At 48.2% G+C, this 19,266-nt stretch overlaps 2 protein-coding genes across 2 annotated transcripts in view; one reads left to right on the forward strand and one right to left on the reverse strand.

The window, feature by feature from the left end:
* Positions 1-264: 264 nt before the first annotated feature.
* LOC118097952 (C->U-editing enzyme APOBEC-1-like) lies at positions 265-8,314 on the forward strand. The gene is made up of 5 exons (XM_035141275.2): positions 265-578; positions 2,392-2,419; positions 4,616-5,016; positions 6,200-6,320; positions 6,611-8,314. Exons 1-5 carry the CDS (start codon positions 551-553, stop codon positions 6,618-6,620), a joined length of 588 nt encoding a protein of 195 aa, XP_034997166.1. The 5' UTR covers positions 265-550; the 3' UTR covers positions 6,621-8,314.
* A 2,174-nt stretch (positions 8,315-10,488) lies between these two features.
* LOC118097939 (alpha-2-macroglobulin-like protein 1) overlaps positions 10,489-19,266 on the reverse strand; it is a 61,574-nt gene continuing 52,796 nt past the window's right edge. The window contains exons 34-37 of the mRNA XM_060268973.1: positions 15,117-15,185; positions 12,943-13,045; positions 11,159-11,200; positions 10,489-10,952 (exon numbers count right to left, since the gene is read on the reverse strand). Coding sequence (XP_060124956.1) covers positions 10,927-10,952; positions 11,159-11,200; positions 12,943-13,045; positions 15,117-15,185 — 240 coding nt within the window. The 3' untranslated portion in view covers positions 10,489-10,926. The remainder of the gene's footprint in view (positions 10,953-11,158; positions 11,201-12,942; positions 13,046-15,116; positions 15,186-19,266) is intronic.

A 19,266-nucleotide genomic window follows, 5' to 3' on the forward strand; every position in this document is an offset into this window, starting at 1 on the left:
GCAATCCAACCCCACAATGGATATATTTGGGGAATGCAAATATTTCACAAATGTCTGCAAAATAAAAAATAAAAATGCAGATATCTGCAAAAACATCATACACAGATGCAATATTTACTGGGGGGAAATGCATTGCAAAAATGTGAGAATTATTAGGAATTGCTGTTGTTTGCCACTGTTTATGGTGTGAATGTAATTTGTATTTCTCCTTAATTGTGGAGCTTCTGTAACCCGCCCTGGGACTTTCTGCTGAAGGATGTGCTGTTAATTGAATTAGCAAATAAATAAATAAATAAATGCTGGAGTTTCGTTTGTTACCATGAGCTGTTTCTGGGGAATAGAAAGTGAAAGAAAGACTGCTTCGTATAAAAGGTATCTGAAGAAGTGTGCATGCACACGAAAGCTCATACCTATGGCAAACTTAGTTGGTCTCTAAGGTGCTACTGGAAGGATTTTATTTTTATTTTGACTGCGTCAGAGACCAACACGGCTACCTACCTGCAACTCATATAAAAGAAGCAACAAGCCCAGATGCTGGAAGCACAGCAAGATGGATCAACAGATGCCGACAGGGAGAGGTAAAATTCCAGTTCTGTGGGTGGATTCAATAAGGGCAGGCTTTTTTCTCATGAATTCTCAATGAATTCTCACCAACCCCCCCCTTCCAATTGCACAATTATCATTTTTGCAGTCCTCCTCAGTAGTTGAAATACAGCATGTGACGAACATACTATATGCGGGTGGCGCTGTGGTCTAAACCACTGAGCCTCTTAGGCTTGCCAATCGGAAAGTCGGTGGTTCGAATCCCCACGGCGGTGTGAGCTCCCATTGCTCTGTCTCAGCTCCTGCCAACCTAGCCGTTCAAAAGCATGCCAGTGCAAGTAGATAAATTTGTACCACTGTGGCGGAAAGGTAAATGCCGTTTCCATGCATTCTGGCTTCCATTACGGTGTTCTGTTGCACCAGAAGCGGTTTAGTCATGCTGGCCACGTGACCCAGAAAGCTGTCTGTGGACAAACGACGGCTCCCTCGCCCTAAAAGCGAGATGAGAGCCACAACCCCATAGTCACCTTTGACTGGACTTAACCGTCCAGGGGTCCTTTACCTTTACTATATGTCAAGCACATCCAACTCCCAAGAGACTGCGATCTACTCCCAGTATAAAAAAAAACCTGACAGTGATCTACCCATTGTCATTGAAGTTCTTGATATTTTTTTAGAGGGGAGTGGCCCTTGAGCTTTTTGGGAGGGGGGGAGTTTTTTAGCCCAGCGATCTCTAAGGATCCCATGATCGACAAGGATCAAGAGGTGATCTACCAGTTGGACATGCCTGCGATATGATAACACCCTGGCAATCCATAGGGTATTTTCACACATGAGACTTACTTCGGTCAGATTTGTAACAGGAAGATATAGCTTATGTTAACCAGAATACTGCGAAGGGAAGAGGTTGCCCCATAGAACCGGTCCCTACTGTGAAATTGCATCATGTATGCATACATGTGTATGATCTTGCAGATAAAGCTGTTTGGCTTAAGGCTCAATCAGACTTCGACTTGTCCTGCCACTTTCTCCTGGAGAAACCCAGTGTTTACTGCTGAATCGCAGGGCAAACCACTTGGACCCATGCTTCCTAGACACGGGACAAGGAGAAGTGTTGACAAGCCCATATATATGCATCTTCGTCAATACATGTTGTTTGTCAATCTGTATGTCTACATGTATACAGTGGTCCCTCGACTTACAAACTTAATCCGTTCTGAATGCACATTCGTAGGTCGAAAATTTTGTAAGTCGAAAAGTGGATTCCCATAGGGAAAAAAATATTCGGAAAAATTAGTAAGTCGAGGAAACCGCATTAAAAAATTAGTAAGTCGAGGAAACCGCATTTAAAACCGCCAACGGTTTCTGTTCGGATGTAGAAAAATTCATAAGCGTGTGGCCATTTGCCCCGTTCGTAAGTCGAAAACTTTGGATGTTGAGTAATTCGTAAGTCAAAGGGCCACTGTATATAATCCATGAGCAGATCATAGTGCAATAAGAAGCATTTTTGCTGGTTGTCACTTATGACAGCACCAGCACCATTCTGTAGTCCTTAAAATGCTTTGTGGTTCTTCTGTTTTGCAGCTGTATTGCCCTACATTCTGATTTATAGCCATTTCAAAATTCCCTCTGTGCGGTCTTTGGCTTCCGACATTCAGTGCAAACCATACAGGAAAAGGGAAGCCAAACAGAAAACCTGTCATAATGGGGTTGTACGTGCTTAAATGTCATCAGTTTCAACATGTGTGCATAACTGTGCATTGCCTTGTGGCCATTATTTTTAAAGTGGCAATTCTTTAGAAGGTTTGAAAAGCCGTGTTGCTTAATTGTGTCATTTACTTTCAACAGGTCCATCAGTCAGAGGCAACAACCATAGGTAAGAAAGGCAATTTTGTATATTGCACTCGAAACATGGAAAGCAACTCAGTCGTTCAGCCCTGACACTGAGGTCCAGCTCTGAGGGCCTTCTGGTGGTTCCCTCACTGCAAGAAGTGAAGTTACAGGGAACCAGGCAGAGGGCCTTCTCGGTAGTGGCACCTGCCCTGTAGAACGCCCTCCCATCAGATGTCAAGGAGATAAATACAACCTTTAGAAGACATAGGGAAGTTTTTAACATTTTATTATGTTTCTGTATATGCTGGAAGCTGCCCAGAGTGGCTGGGGCAACCCAGTCAGATGGGTGGGGTACAAATAATAATTATCATCATCATCATCTACATTGAGGAGGCAGAAGCACTAAGAACCAGCTTCAAACAAATTATGTGGTAACCAGAAGTATCAGATATTTCTCTTTGCAAATGTCCACTTCTGTATAGTACATTAATATTTATTTATTTATTTATTTATTTATTTATTTATTTATTTATTTATTTATTTGTATCCTGCCCATCTGGCCGGGTCCCTCCCCCCCCCCCCCGCCACTCTGGGCGGCTTCCAACACACATTAAAATATCACAGATTAAAAACTTCCCTAAACAGGGCTGCCTTTAGGTATTTTCTAAATGTCAGGTAGTTGTTTATCTCTCTGACATCTGGTGGGAGGGCATTCCATAGGGCGGGTGCCACTACCGAGAAGGCCCTCTGCCTGGTTCCCTGTAACCTCACTTCTCGCAGCGAGGGAACCACCAGAAGGCCCTCGGAGATGGACCTCAGTGTCCGGGCTGAATGATGGGGGTGGAGACGCTCCTTCAGGTATACTGGCCCGAGGCCGTTTAGGGCTTTAAAGGTCAGCACCAACACTTTGAATTGTGCTCGGAAACGTAGTTCTGTTCCTTTTTGTGTCAGTTTTTTGCTTTTGCCTTTTCGTTGCACTTCTTTACCTTTCTGCTTCTGAGTCGTGTCAGTGTCAGGGACTGGGCAGAGGAGGAATGGTGGAGACCACCTCCCCTGCCTGACCCCTCCAGAGAAGAAGAATTACAACCGGGGTTTGAGGGAGGTGACAGCTCAGAGGCAGATGAGGGCGGAAGCTGGGAAATAATGGGGGGCGAGGAGGAGGAGGAGGAGGAAGAGGAAGCACCAGGAGGGCCACACCTGACGGACACAGTGTCTTTAGAAAGCATTCCAGACCCTCCATCTCCCAGAACCCAGCAAGCCTTGAAAGTATCAGAGGCAGCGGGCACGTAGCAGCACCCGTAGAAGTGATGCATGAGCAAGTGGGAGAGACGGAGGGGGTGGAGATTCACTCAGGGGAACGCCATTATTCCAAGCGTCTGATTATTCCAAGCGTCTGAGTCGTGTCTGACTGGTATTGGATTTCTTTAGTCAGGAGTTACATAGCAGGTATAAATATTATTATTATTATTATTATTATTATTATTATTATTATTATTATGTGTGCAATAGATCCCTCCACTGAGTAACCTCACTGCAACATCCTGCACAAGTGACAGCTTCTGGATCAGTCCTAAGGGAAGCCCTATGTAGATTAAGTACATTACAGTAAGACAATTTAGAGATTACAGTGGTACCTCTACTTACGAATAACTCTACTTACGAATGTTTCTACTTATGAATGGAGCTCCGTCCGCCATCTTGGGTGCAGTTTAGATAGGATTTTTTTCTACTTATGAATTTTAAGATAGGGTTGCTTCGACTTACGATTTTTTTCTCCCAATGCATTCCTATGGGATTCGACTTACAAATTTTTTCGACTTACGAATGTGCGTTCGGAACGCATTAAATTCATAAGTAGAGGTACCACTGTACCAGTACATGAGTCACAGTGGCCAGGCAAGCCTGGTCCAGGAATGGTTGTAGCTGAAATAGCAGCCAAAGGTGAAAGAAGACACTTCTGGTCACTAATAACTGCTTGGGCTTTCAAGGGCAGAAATGAATCAAGGCTGCATACTAATCCATTTAGGGGGGGATTCAAATCCAGGAAGTTCGGGCACATTACTCTACTCCTAGACCTGGGAACCACCCAGCCATAGGAACCAGACTTCCCAGGATCCAGTTTCAGCTAATTGTCCATTATTGCATCCAGACATTGGTTCAGAAAAAGCATGGCCTCATGTGATTCGGATATTGATGAGTGATAAAACGTTGCCTGTCTGTTGTCTCATTTGCCCTAAAGGTGGCAACTGGAACCAGGTGTGTTTTGGCGGAATTACACCCCTATGGGACGACCGGAGCGTACTCATCTCCTGTATGAAATCCGCTGGGGACAAAGTCACAGGTGCTGGAGAAACTGGTGTACAAGCGACAGCACCCACCATGCTGAAATCAACTTTTTGGAAAATGCCTGCAAGGAGATAGACCGCCGGGCAACCACCCCATGCACTGTCACTTGGTTTCTAACATGGAGTCCTTGTGGTAAATGTAGTCAACGTATAAAGCAGTTCTTGCAGGAACACCCAAAGGTGACCCTGGAGATACGTGCTGCACAATTATTCAGTCATAATTCCAGGTTCAATCGGAATGGCCTCAGGGACTTGGCTTGTTTTGGAGTCCGGATATATATCATGCAGCTGCCTGGTAGGTTGCTAGCTTAATTTATAATTATCAAATGGATGGTGGACAAGACTAGGCAGGGGGTTGGTAAACAATACGTCTTGTACGGCAAACCCATTCCCCCCAAAGTTCATACCGCCAGATGACTGGAAAAAACCCATAAATACGAACTTGCTTGTTCTTCTTGCCTTTGATGCTACTGGTGGAGGAGAGGATTATCCACGCCTGACATTTTGCAAGAAGGAAAATTACGGGCAATCAGGTTTTCCATGGGTTGACATTTGCTCTGATTCGGCAGTAAACAGCAGCATAGCGGTGTTTGCTGGTGCCCAGGGTGCTCGGGTATCAGGTGGGGCACAGAAGACGAACGGAGCCTACCATGCCAACCCCACCGGAACCAAGCAGGGCTATGCTGTGCCCATAGCTGCCAAGTCTCTCGCTGAAAAATGCAGGATCAGCAGCGGCGCGGCACCGGAAGTCGCTTCTACGCAACTTCCGGGCGTGCATAGAAGCAACTTCCGGTGCCACGCTACCCATGTCTGGTCGCCGGAAATCGGGTGGCGCCGGCACCCAAAATGGAGCCTCCCTGGCAGGTAGGAAATCCGGGGGATTTCCAGGATTTTTTTCAATTTGGGAGACCAGTGGGAAACAGATTAAAATCTGAGGGTTTCCCATGAGAAACAGGAGACTTGGCAGCTATGGCTGTGCCTCCTGCCCACCTGTGCAGGGGGGAACGCGGCCAGCTGACGTGGCCCTTGGCGAGCAAATCTACTGATGCACTGGGCCGGGCCATGCTGAGGTCACCCCTTGCCTGCTTCCCTACACCTGTACCTGTGGCCACTCACCCTCCAAGGGAGGAATGAGCAAGTGCTAGCCAGGCAGCCATTCAAGTAAGGGGGCCAGGGACATGGTGGTGAGGCCAGGCTGGACTCTGGAGCCCAGAGACCTCCAGCAGCAGGCAGGCCCAACAGGCATCCCTGCGTGGGGGGTGCCTGGTTTGTGCCCCCTCCAAATTGTGTGCCCAGGGCCACGGCCCCTCTTGCCCCCCCCCACATGCTACACCCCTGGCAATATATCGTGTGTGTTTTTCAGGGGGGGGGGGGAATTGTGGGACAAAGGTAAAACCACTTGGACCCATGCTTTCTAGACACAGAACAAGCAGAAGGGCGGGCAAGCCCTTAGACTGACAACCTAATGATTTGCTCAGATTATTCATATTGCTGGAGAACATTTGTGGCTCACCAAAGGAATGAAGAATACTTTTGGCCTCCGTGGCATTTCTTGCCTTGGATACAGTTTTATTCCCGACAACTCTACTCCATCCTCAGGTAAGTTCTACTTTGAAAGAGCTGAGTCCAAAACATGTGAAATTTTCATGAGGGAACTTTGTTGCCCTTCTGTACTGCTATTCCCAAAATGCCTGTAGCTACTTTCAGGAGGAGGAGGAGGAAAAAGACTCCCTGGGTTGCCCCAGTTTTTGATAGAGCCGCCCCAATCCTTTTGCCTCTAACCTCTGCCCACTAGCATCCTATGAACCTTGCTCCTTTTCTCTCTGCAACAGCCATCATAGAAGAATCCTGCTCCATCCTAAACTCTTCAACTTCATCTCTCTTCACAGGTCTTTCTGAGTTATCCCAGGTGCTATGGACCATCACCTTCTGCTGTCATCAGAGGATCTGTGATCTCCTTAACAGCAGAAAGTTCTGATGATTCTTTTGCCAAGCCTTAAATAGCTGCGTATTTCATGGGCAAACTAGGTGCGATAATAAACACATTTATACAGACATTGAACAACGACGGGCCCAGGACAGCACCCCACTTGTCACTTTTTTCCAGGATGACAAGGAAGCATTCATGAGCAGTCTTTGGGTTCGGCCAGTCAACCAGCTACAAATCCACCTAACAGTTACCTCGTTCAACCCAAGTTTTACAAGCTGCCTCGCAAGAATATCATGCGGGGTTTTGTCAAAAGCCTTACTGAAATCAAGATACACTATGTCCACAGCATTCCCCTGATCCACCATGCTTGTAACTCTGTCAAAAAAAAAAGATATGACAGTCGTCTGGTATGGCTTGTTTTTGAGAAACCCATGCTGGGTCTTAGTAATCACAGCATCCTTTTCTAAGTGCTCACAGACTGATTGCCGAATTATCTTTTTCTAGGACATTTTCTGGTATTGATGTCAAGCTCAAATTTGTGGAAGACAAGGCATTCATTGGCTACTAGGCAATATATCCTTGTTCAACCTCCTCCGTCAGAGGCAGTATGCCTCTGAATTGCAGTTGCTGGGAATTACCAGTTGGGAGTGGGCTGTTGCTCTCATGTTCTGCTTGCCTGAGTGCCATCTGGCTGGCCACTGTGAGAATAGGATGCTGGAGTGGATTGGCCTTTGGCCTGATCCAGCACAGCTCTTCTAATGTTCTCATGAAGGTAACCTCTGAAAATCACTGTTAGGCACAATTAACTTCCCTTTCAAGGGCAATACCGTGTTCTCCCGAAAATAAGACACTGTCTTATATTTATTTTTCCTCAAGAAGACACACTATGGCTTGTTTTCAGGGGGTGTCTTATTTTTTAATTACACGTCCAGCCTCTCCTCTTCCTTGGCGCCCTCCAGAACTGCACCTATCACTATGTCTTGTTTTCGGGGCATGGCTTATATTGCGCAAATGCTTAGAAATCCTGCTACGGCTTATTTTATGGGTATGTCTTATTTACGGGGCAACAGGGTAGCAACTGCAGAGTGTGGAATGGGTTCTTCAGATCACAGCAGGACAGTAGGATAAAACCTCCCCTACCTGCTTGCCTGCAGCAGTCCCAATTAAAATTGCCCCCCGGGCCTGCAATTAATTTTAAAATGGACATTGATACGATTTAAAATACCGTAATGTGTTTAGCATCTCGTTTGTCCACTTGTATCTTCAAATGATTGTTATGCTTTTTAATGTTAGGAATTATTTTTATGATGTATGCACTTAATGCACTCCTGATTTTTCTGTGTCCTCTAGTCCAGCGTTTCTCAACCGCTGTTCCGCGGCACACTAGTGTGCCCCGAGACGCTGGCTGGTGTGCCGCGACGTGCGGCGACGAGAAGGGCGATTTGCATTGTCACATGCCTGGCGGCTGCCAATGCACAGCAATAACCTGCCGGAAAGCAATATTTCTCCTCCTCTTTCCCAAAGCTCAGTGCAAACGAGCCTGGCGGCCGCCAATGCACAACACTGACCCGCCGGAAAGCAATATTTGGCAAGTGTTTCTTACAGTCATAATTATAATATAGGGCGGCACAGAGTTAAATTTTTAAACTTTTTTAATGGTGGTGTGCCTCATGATTTTTTTCACGGAACAAGTGTGCCGTGGCCCAAAAAAGGTTGAGAAACACTGCTCTAGTCAATGTTCCTCCAGTCAAACTTCTAAATATAAACTCTACTACTTTTCTTTATGAACTGTGTGACAGACACCCTTGCTGAACTGAGGCTTGGTTCCCAAGCTTCAGAAAAATGATACGGACTCTTAATACCATAGCAATACAAAGAGGCACAAAACAAGGATGCCCACTGTCTCCCTTCCTCTTCATCCTAGCAATCCGAATCCGAGCAGCCCCTGACATCAAGGGAGCGGTAATAAAAGGCAAAACCTATAAATCAGGGCTCTTCGCAGACGACCTGATGGTCACAGCACCAGACCTCACAAACACAGCAACCACGCGACACATTCAGAATGGCATCTGACCCCTAATAAATTAGCGAAATTTTATAAAAATGAATCAAAGAATTGTTGGAAATGTAAGAATAATGTGGGCTATTATTTTCATTGCTGGTGGGGATGTAAAAAAATTAACAAATTTTGGGGAGAAATATATGAGGAGATGAAGAAAATGTTAAAGATCACCTTCAGGGGGAAAAAACGGAGTATTTTTTACTAAGTCTGATACCCAGGAATATACCGGACAATAGGAAAAATGTTTTTCTTTACGCCTGCGCAGCGGCAAGACATGGTCAAAAATGGAAAAAAGAGGAGGCACCCACGGTTCAAGAATGGCAGGTGAAATTAATAGAATTTCTTAACTTGGCAAGAATGACTGCAGCAATTAGAAACATATCCAAACAGAAATCTCTAATGGAATGGGAATGTGTAGAAGTTTATTTTAGGAAAAATAATATAAAAACTGAGTTAGAGATCTGTTGGGATTAGAGTAACACGGGGATATATTTATATTTAGCAGGGGAACTATAAGGAGGGGGGAAATTAGACCTAGTAGAAGAACAACAAAAATGGTAATGCAAGTAATAGGAGAACTTATAAGGAAAGCGATATATAATTGGTTTGGAAGAAATTTTAACTGGAGTGTATTAATGGTTTTTCTTTTGTAGAATTGTGTTGTTTGTCGTTTGTTTGTTTGTCTTTTTTGTACTTATTTCTCTTTGTTTATAGGTTTGTATTGGTTTGTCTGTTGATTTTGTTGGTTTTAAAAATGAGAAATAAAGTTTATTTTGAATAAAATAAAATAAAAAACAGAATGGTGTCGGGCTTACAAGTAAAATGCAAAGTCCGAGGCTATGTGTTTCAACACCCCACCTCATATACAAAAAGAATTTTCCAACATCAGAAAGGTAAGACTCTGCCATACCAAATTCAGATACTTCGGGGTACAAATAACCAGAAACCTCAACAAACTATACCTCCACAACTACAACCCCCTGTGGCAACAAATTAACAATGGCCGGAGGAGATGGAATAATACTAACTTCACTCTCTCAGATGAAATAGCCATGATCAAAATGATCACCCTTCCAAAACTGACCTGACCTATTCCAAACGCTTCCAATCTGGATTCCACCAACCCAACTCCGCAAACGGCAGAAAAGAACACACTCGTTGATTTTAAAGAGCTGGCTGGTGCCCATCGCGTTGGACATGGCTGCCTGCAGCCCTGTAGCCGGCTGTTGGTTTGCCATTCCGTGACTGCCATGTGGCAGCTGCCTTAACAGCATCCTTGTGGACAGGGCAGTCTCGAGCAGGTCGGGCGCCCTGGCTGCGCAGCGCCCCGCCTGCCGGCCCCACGCCCTGCCGCCCCATGCCACCGGGACTCTACCTAGAGCCGGCCCTGCTTGTGCAGACACCTATTCCATTAAAAAAAATACTAATTTGCCTTAACCTGCAAAAGCAAAAACCACCTCTTAATATGTGACATTACAGCTTCAATTTAAAGAATGAAAGTGTGCCGCTCTGTAAAATGCCACAATGGAGGTGGCAATTTATTGTTTCCCCCTCTACATTGGGGGGTTGTTGCATAGGGGATGGTTCTACTCGCCTGAGATACCTCTAACTCTGCCCAGTTTGGGTATCTGCACTGGGGGAGCAGAGGTGTAGCTTTCCACCAGCACATCTGAGCAGTTATACTGGTTCACCTTGTGAGTGGTACACATCTGGCATTGCACCAGCATATAGTGGGGCTCCTGCCATAAATGCTCAGCACCTTATCATACAGAAAGAACAGAAACACTCTTTTTTATTTCATAAAATAATCACCATTGCAAAGTAACTGACGAGCAGTATAATTGGACAAACTCTTCAATAATGTATCTTTGTTATACGCAACAATTTTCATAGTGACTGTTTCCTCCCTTAACTGCAGTGGCTTGTGCTCACACACACAAAAAAGCTGCTTCAGAGGGTTGGCAGAACCTCCATGGAGCAACACATGAAGCTGCATTTTAGGAAGTGGAGGAACTGCAAGCAGGAGGGGGAATCGGTGGGCTCCCCATGTACATGAAGAAGTGCTTTTGTGCTTGCACACAGTGATCGCTGGAGCCAAGACATCATCTGTACATGACCTAACAAAGCAGTCCCAAAGCGATGACCTAAGATGGGAGATCTTCTGCAGCAATTGTGCTGTTCACCTGGGTTTGCTTCCCATCTCGGATGCAGAGCTAGTGGTGGTCTTTCTTTGTGCTCTCTGTGGGAAGAAACACAAAGGAAATAAGGCACCATATCTTGAGCCTTTGTGGGTCCAGGCCAGCCCACCCATCATGATGTGGAGGGAGGGGAGTTCTCCTTGCACAGTGGATGCCTGCAGGATTCCACCTAAGGCTCATCAGTGGCTGTTTTGAGCTGCTCTGATTCTCCTTTCTGAAATGTGCCCAAGCCTCGTTCCATCCTTACCTGTGCTGCAGGGAGCGTTATATTCAGCATCCGCACTGTCTTCTGTGTATGAGAGAGAACAATTTATGAGACAGAGATTGAGCCCCAAAACAAACCTCTCTCCAACCCCCATCAGCAGGAAACTCAGGGTCCTCCAAAAGTTTCCAAACTACAACTCCCATCCTCCCTGGCAATTGGCCATGCTGGCTAGAGCACAAGGGAGTTGGAGTCCCGTGACATCTGGAGGACCTGAAGGATAGCTCAGTCAGTAGAGCATGAGACTCCTAATCCCAGGGTCATGGCTTTGAGCCTCACGTTGGCCAAGAGATTCCTGCATTGCAGGCGGTTGGGTTAGGTGACAGTTGGGGTCCCTTCCAACTTTAGAATTCTATTATTCTATGTCCACAGGTTCCTCATCCCTGTTGCAGAATCCCACTTGGGGAGGGCGGTGTGAGAAGGACGTGGTGCGCCCTTCGATCCCAGCCTCGCCCTCAAGGGGCTGGTGTCAGGGAATGGTCTGAAGATGAGGACTGGGGAATGCATTCCATGGCAGACCAGCTTCTCTCTAATGGAGAGCTGGAGGGGGAAGAATCGCCCCCTCTTGCCCACAGCGTGTTCAGAGAAAGAGACAGAAGCTGAAAAGCTTAGGGGGGGAGTTACCCAGTTACGAGATAATGACAACAGAACCATAAGGGAGGGAGCAGCTAGCTGAGACATCTCTTGAGAGCATGGAGGACCCCTCCTTCCCCACTTAAGACTTGGAGGTCTGAACGTATCTGTCAGGGTTTGTTGTGACTACTCTTGAGTAACGGCCGTCCACATGCTTGTCTTTCAGACGTTTTTATTGGTGCACATTATTTACAGTGTAACGGATTGCTCATTTCATGTCTACCCGCTCGAGTCAGATTCCTGCACTACCCCCTTCCACGTTCGGGATCAGCATAAAAGCCTCGGAACTGAGAAGCGCCTCCCTTTCCTCCTCCTTCTCAATTCCGGCGTCGGTGGGACGGGTCTTCTGTCTGACCTATTCCTGTCCACTCTTTCCGCCTCCCTCTCTTCCTGCCTATGGAGCAGGGGCTCTTTGATGTTGCCAGAGCCCTGGCACTCCCTCTCCGTTTCCTGACTCACCCCTTCAGACCCCTCGCTCTCATGACTGCTTGGAGACGAGCTGCTTCTGATGAGGGGGGAGGGTTCTCTATAATCCCTCCCCCTTACAGTATCAAAGAACAAAGGAGTCAGAGGGACTTCCTGCGGAAGCTGGAAGGATGATTAGAATAGGCAACCGTTCTCCTTGCAAAGAGCTGTGTACAGTATTTGTACTGGCAACATGACGCTGTAATAAAAGGACTATAAATCTATCAACTGCTCATTAATTCTGATCTGTGAAGTTATCAAAGGGAGGGGAGGGCTCTCCATGCCTGACAGCTGGGATCGAAGGGTGTACGGCTGCTGAAAGCCTTCTCATGCTGCCCTCCCCAAGCCGCATTGCGAGGCTGGGATCTGTTCAGATCACAGCATCACAATGCAGTGCAGGGATGGCTCAGGGTTGGCAGCATGAGTAGCGCTCCCCCACCCCAATGCACCCAGGGCAGTCGCCCTGGCAGAACCCCCACCACCAAAGGTAAGTGTGGGGAAGTCCAACTAGCATGACTTCACACATGCAGACGCTTGGTATGAAAACAGACATAGAAGGATAGCAATGAAGGGTTACTGAATGTCCCCGGCAGAGTTCTTTAGAGCGCATATGCTTAGGGAGAAGGAGATTGGGAGACAGGCAGGATTGTGGTGATCTATGAGGTGCTTACCTGGATGGTAATAATCATACACTTTTACTATTGCTGGCTTTAGATCCATCACTTCTGTTTCTTGTTCCACAGACACGCTGTAGTTTTGAACTTCGCTATCCAGCTGAAGATAGGAAAGAGGGGTAGGAAATAAAAATGGCCAGAAGTGTGTCCATCCATCAGAAGGGGTGGGGTGGTGGCAAACAAATCTAATTAGGATCAACTACAGTGTGGGCTCGTCCACACCTCCATTTGCCCCACTGCTTTTGCCCCCAAAGACATCTGGGGTTTACCGCTGAATCAGACCAAACAGCAATTGGGTTTTCCATGGTGCTTGATGTTCGTTCCGACTTAGCGGCAAAAAACAGGTTTTCCAGGGGAAAACTGCAGGGCAAGCACAAAGCTGCTTGAATCCAAGCCTAGAACGAATCCACGTCTCCACCCCCACCATTCATCCCGGACACTGAGGTCCAGCTCTGAAGCTCTGAGGGCCTTCTGGCGGTTCCCTCCCTGCAAGACGTGAGGTTACAGGAAACCAGGCACAGAGCCTTCTCAGTAGTGGCACCTGCCCTGTGGAACACCCTCCCATCAGATGCCAAGGAAATAAACAACTACAGGTATCTGACTTTTAGAAGACACCTGAAGGCAGCCCTGTTTAGGGACATTTTTAATGTTTGATGTTTTATCGTGTTTTTAATATTCTGTTGGGAGCCGCCAAGAGTTGCTGGGGAAACCCAGCCAGATGGGTGGGATATAAATAAATAAATTATTATTATTATTATTATTATTATTATTATTATTAGCAGAAAACTGCTCAGAACTGTAGTTTCTAGGCACGGTGCAAGCAGAACTGTGGATGAGCCCTCTGATAGGCAAGCTCTTGAGTTCCCCAGGACACTTCTTCTGGCTTAAGGAAAAAGAGGGAGTAAGGAAAGGTCTCCCATCTAGGGAAGGCTTTGCTTTGGACTTTACTTCCATGCCCTCCTTGCCTGACTCAAAGGTGGAGCATTACCCCAGAACCTCTTCTACATACTCCTGATCTTTGTCAATCTGATAGAGATCAGAATAGGCCCATGGGCGTACCCAGCATGGGGCAGGGGGGGCAGCTGCCCCACCAGAAGCAAAAAAATAAAAATAAATCGTCCTGCTTCACGGTGGCTGCAGCTGAGCTGGAGATGCTTTGGGGTCCCGCAAGAAGAGCCTGAAGCGGCTCAGCAAGGCACAGCGGCGTCACTAGCTTTCTGGCTGCCCGGGGCGGCAAATCAGAAGGCACCCCACCGGGGGCGGGGTGTCCGCCACGCACATAAAGGCTAGCGATGCCGCTGGGAGGAAGGGACCCGCGCGAAGGGAAAGGAGGAGCAATGGAGACAGTGAAGCGGTTTCCTCCTCTCCGTTTCTCCCTCCCCCTCCTCGAGCTCCAGCGTCAGGGCAGCGCGGGAGCCACGTCCCTAACCAGCCCAGCCCCGGCAGCGCCGCCACTTACTGCTCCTGCCGGCCGCGGACCAACGGTGTGCCCAACCCCGCTGGCCCTGACTCCGAGGGCTGCACATGGGCCGCTCCGGGCGGCTGCAACCATAGCCCACGGTGGCGCGGCGCCTTAGCAGCTCCCGGGTTGGCGCGCCCTCGGAGTGCGCAGCAGATGCCACCACCACTTCTGTTTGGGCTGCAGCGGCAGCAGAAGCCGCGGAAAGGGGAGGGGGCTTCACAGCAGGAGGCGGAGAAGGTGGAGGGGCTCTAAGCCGCAGAGCCAGGCCTTACCCTTGGAGAGGGACAGAGGGAAAGGAGGGCGGACCTCAGCTCGCGCCCCCGCCGGGTCTGTGGGAAGCGGAGGCAACTCGAGCGCGCAGTTTCTCGGTTGCTCAGCCAGCCCTCCCTCTCTCCCTCCCTACTCCTCCTACTCAGGCAGGGCAGCCATCAGTGGAGGTGGTGAGGGGGTGTCACGCTGCCCCCCACAAAGTGGAGCCCGGGCCCCCCGCCCCCGATTGCGACGCCCCTGGCCGCACACGCACACTCTCCCCCAGGGCGGTGCCCAGGATGAAACTTCTTCCTGCAGTCAGTTTCACCTGGGCTCCGTAGCCCCGCCCACATTCCCACTTTGTGGCCCCTCCCCTACCATGCCTTGGCCCCGCCCTTGAATGACCATGGTTTGCCCCCCCCTAGTTTTGATCCTGGGTACGCCCCTGAATAGGCCTCACCTGATCCAGGTAGATGTGGATCTTGTCAGGCTCAAATTCCACCTTTTTGACGAGGGGCTTCATTAGGAGCTGTCAGAATATGGAAGAAATGGGCACTGTGAATGAACAAATCAAGCCAGCAGCCCTAGGCCACCACTGATGGGCTGCCATCCCATAAAATGTGGGCTCATACAAAGCAAGGACAACAGTTTTATAGATCCCCACAGAAAATGACTAGAGCAGGCATCCCCACACTGTGGCCCTCCAGATGTTTTGGCCTACAACTCCCATGATCCCTAGCTATCAGGACCAGTGGTCAGGGATGATGGGGATTGTAGTCCAAAACATCTGGAGGGCCGAAGTTTGGGGGTGCCTGGACTAGAGGGTTCAGCATTCTGAGACACCTCCCTGCAGAATACGATACAGTGGAACCTCGGTTTATGAACACCTCGGTTTATGAATTTTCGGTTTATGAACGCCGCGGACCCATCTGGAACGGATTAATTCACTTTCCATTACTTTTAATGGGAAAGTTCGCTTCAGTTTATGAACGCTTCAGTTTATGAACAGACTTCCGGAACCAATTACACCCATGTTTCAGTTTATGAACGCTTCAGTTTAAGTACTCCGCGGACCCGTCTGGAACGGATTAATCCACTTTCCATTACTTTCAATGGGAAAGTTCGCTTCAGTTTATGAACGCTTCAGTTTATGAACAGACTTCCGGAACCAATTGTGTTCATAAACCGAGGTACCACTGTATGAAATACAAAAGAGAAATACAAAAGAGAAATACAAAAGAGAAAAGAAGGATAAATATGAGTAGAATCGTAGAATCATAGAGTTGGAAGAGACCACAAGGGCCATCCAGTCCAACCCCCTGCCAAGCAGGAAACACCATCAAAGCATTCCTGACAGATGGCTGTCAAGCCTCCGCTTAAAGACCTCCAAAGAAGGAGACTCCACCACACTCCTTGGCAGCAAATTCCACTGCCGAACAGCTCTTACTGTCAGGAAGTTCTTCCTAATGTTTAGGTGGAATCTTCTTTCTTGTAGTTTGAATCCATTGCTCCATGTCTGCTTCTCTGGAGCAGCAGAAAACAACCTTTCTCCCTCCTCTATATGGCATCCTTTAATATATTTGAACAGGGCTATCATATCACCCCTTAACCTTCTCTTCTCCAGGCTAAACATGCCCAGCTCCCTAAGCGGTTCCTCATAAGGCATCGTTTCCAGGCCTTTGACCATTTTGGTTGCCCTCCTCTGGACACGTTGCAACTTGTCAGTATCCTTCTTGAACTGTGGTGCCCTGAACTGGACACAGTACTCCAGGTGAGGTCGGACCAGCGCAGAATACAGTGGTACTATTACTTCCCTTGATCTAGATGCTATACTCCTATTGATGCAGCCCAGAATTGCATTGGCTTTTTTAGCTGCTGCATCACACTGTTGACTCATGTCAAGTAAATGGGACACTTTATAACATGCTTCATACAGGAACGGGGCACTGTTTGAAATGTGGAACTTCCCACACCTAGAAAAATAGGGGCTCAGTGCCACTTTAAATTGCGTGGACACGTAGCAGCAGATTGTCACCAGACACCTTAATTCTGTCCACATCTTTGTCAGGATTGGCTACTTGGGTAGAGGAGTGGGCCACAGAATACTGTGGGAAATCTGTGCTTTGGGCATTTCTTCCGCCATCCCAACTTCAGAAGGACAAGGCCAAACACTCGCCTTCTTGGGCCTGGGTTCAAGGCCAATGCCCTTCCATTCATTTGCAACAAGACTTGCAAAGACCAGCAAAGAAGTATTGCGCTGATCAGATAGGTGTTACTAGTACATAAATTCCATGTTATATATCATGTAGTGCAGCAGCAGCACATCAGGAAAGAATGTGATTTGTTAAGAGAGGATAGTAATACAGTTTTACCTAAAACAGATGCACACAAACACACACGTCAAGCAAGCAAGCAAAAGCAAACAGTGTGGTACAAACACACTGCCCTCTCATAGCTGCCAAGTCCGGGTCGTAAAGATCCGGGATCGGCAGCGCGCGCATGACCGGAAGTTGCGTGACGCGACTTCCGGTGGCGCTTCGCCCTTCTATGGGCATCAGAAAATGGCGGCGCCAGCGCCGGAAGTCGCTTCCGCGCATGACCGGAAACACGTAAAAGCGACTTCTGGCGCCAGCGCCGCCATTTTCTGATGCCCATAGAAGGGCGAAGCGCCACCGGAAGTCGCGTCACACAACTTCCGGTCATGCGCGGAAGCGACTTCCGGCACCGGCGTCGCCATTTTCTGGTGCCCATAGAAGGGCAAAGCGGCACCAGAAAAATGGCCGCCGGGAAGAAGCGAATATAAGGGAGAATGCCGGGATTTATCGCCAAACGTGATACCGCCGGGAAACAGTAAGAAAAAAGGGGTTTTCCTGGTGGATACGGGATACTTGGCAGCTATGTGCCCTCTCCACATCCAGACATATGTGGTGGACCTGTAAAAGAGTATTGGGAAATAATTTATAATGAACTGGGGGGGGGAGTTTAAAAGTACTTATAAAAAAAGCAGAGTCCTTTTTGCTGGGGATGGAAATTCCCAGGTGTCAAAAAAAAGGTTATTTATGTATGCCGTTACTGCGGCCTGTGTTTTGTTAGCCCCAAAATGGAAAACGAGCAAGTTTCCATCTAAAGAAGAATGGCAACTTAAACTGATGGAATATGCACAGCTTGCGGACTTAACATATAGAATAAGGGAACAAGAAGAACATACGTTTAAAGAAGACTGGAAAATGTTTGCTGAATATAAGGGGGGGACCTGTGAAAACGTTGGCAGCATTAAGATGAATCCAACAGTGTAAATAAGTTTTGATGGATATATTGATGGAATACCGAATGGTTTAGTTTATGTAAAATATGCAGGGATTTATGATACAGTGGTACCTCGGGTTATGTACCTGATCCGTTCCGGGTTGCAGTTCGTAACCTAAAAAGTACGTAACCCGAACAGTGCAAAAAGCACGCTTCTGCGCATGCGTGAACTGCGCAGAACACTTCTGCGTATCCGCACGCGGCAAACCCGGAAGTAAACGCTTCCAGGTCCGCCGCGTACGTAACCCGAAATGTACGCAACCCGAAGCGTACGTCACATGAGGTATGACTGTATGCAAATTGAACCATGGAAAGAGAAGGAGGGAAGTCATTGACATTTTAAGGTTGTTTACAGAGGCGTCCTTCCCATAGGGGCTAGTCACTAGTGGCTCATTGCGCCGGGGCGCCAGCCTCTCAAGGGGTGCTCCAGCATTGGCGCGCCGGGAATTGGGCACTTAGTAGCAGCAGCTGCAGCCGCGTGCACCCTCACAGAGCTCGGTAAGGAGGCGAGCAGGGAAGGGGCGTGCACACGTCGGCGGCGCTACAGTTCTGCCAAAACAGAAACCTGTAGGCTTGAGCGGGAAGCCCTGTGGGCCCACACTTTTTTCCTCCCCTTGTAACGGCAAGCTTTCTTTGGAGGTGCTTCCCATATACTGTATTTTAAAGTATATGCCTCCTGCTCCTCGGGCCGCTGGTCAGCAGCGAGAGCACCGGCAGCGGGCTGTAGTCAGGCAGCCCCAACGGCGCCCTCCGCCCCAGGCTAAATTTTGGGAAAGGGAGGGGGCGCCGGAGGGACCTTTGCGCCACGCCGCTGGATGTGCTTAAGATGGACCTGGTTGTTTAATTTTAAATTGTAAAATACAAAACCTAATAAAAAACCAGGGCCGTCTTAAGCACCTTTGGTGCCCTGGCGCCATGGTGCGACGGATCCCTCCGCCGCCCCCCGCCGCCCCATTTTCCTGCGCACCGGGCGGGCTTGCTGCACAGCGGAGCGGCGGGCAGGGCGGGCCTGCGCCACCCACCCTGACCGTAGAGCCGGCCCTGTAAAAAACTATACACAGAGACAGTCCACCTCATTGCCTGATTCAGAAAGGAGAGCAGAGAAGAGAACGAAATATGTGGAAGGACCAGGGGAGAAGGATGTGCCTGACAACTGGAGATCAGCTGGTGCAGGAGGAGGAGGCTGGGCAAGTGGGGATGGAGTCTGAGAATTAGACCCTGGGAGCTGGGCAAGGGAGGAGGGATGAAGAGAGATGGATGAATGGCTGAAGCAACCTGGAGCTTGTGTCTCTTCCTGAAAATGG

Source organism: Zootoca vivipara, chromosome 16, assembly GCF_963506605.1.
Source record: "Zootoca vivipara chromosome 16, rZooViv1.1, whole genome shotgun sequence".
Classification (NCBI taxonomy): Eukaryota; Metazoa; Chordata; class Lepidosauria; order Squamata; family Lacertidae; genus Zootoca; species Zootoca vivipara.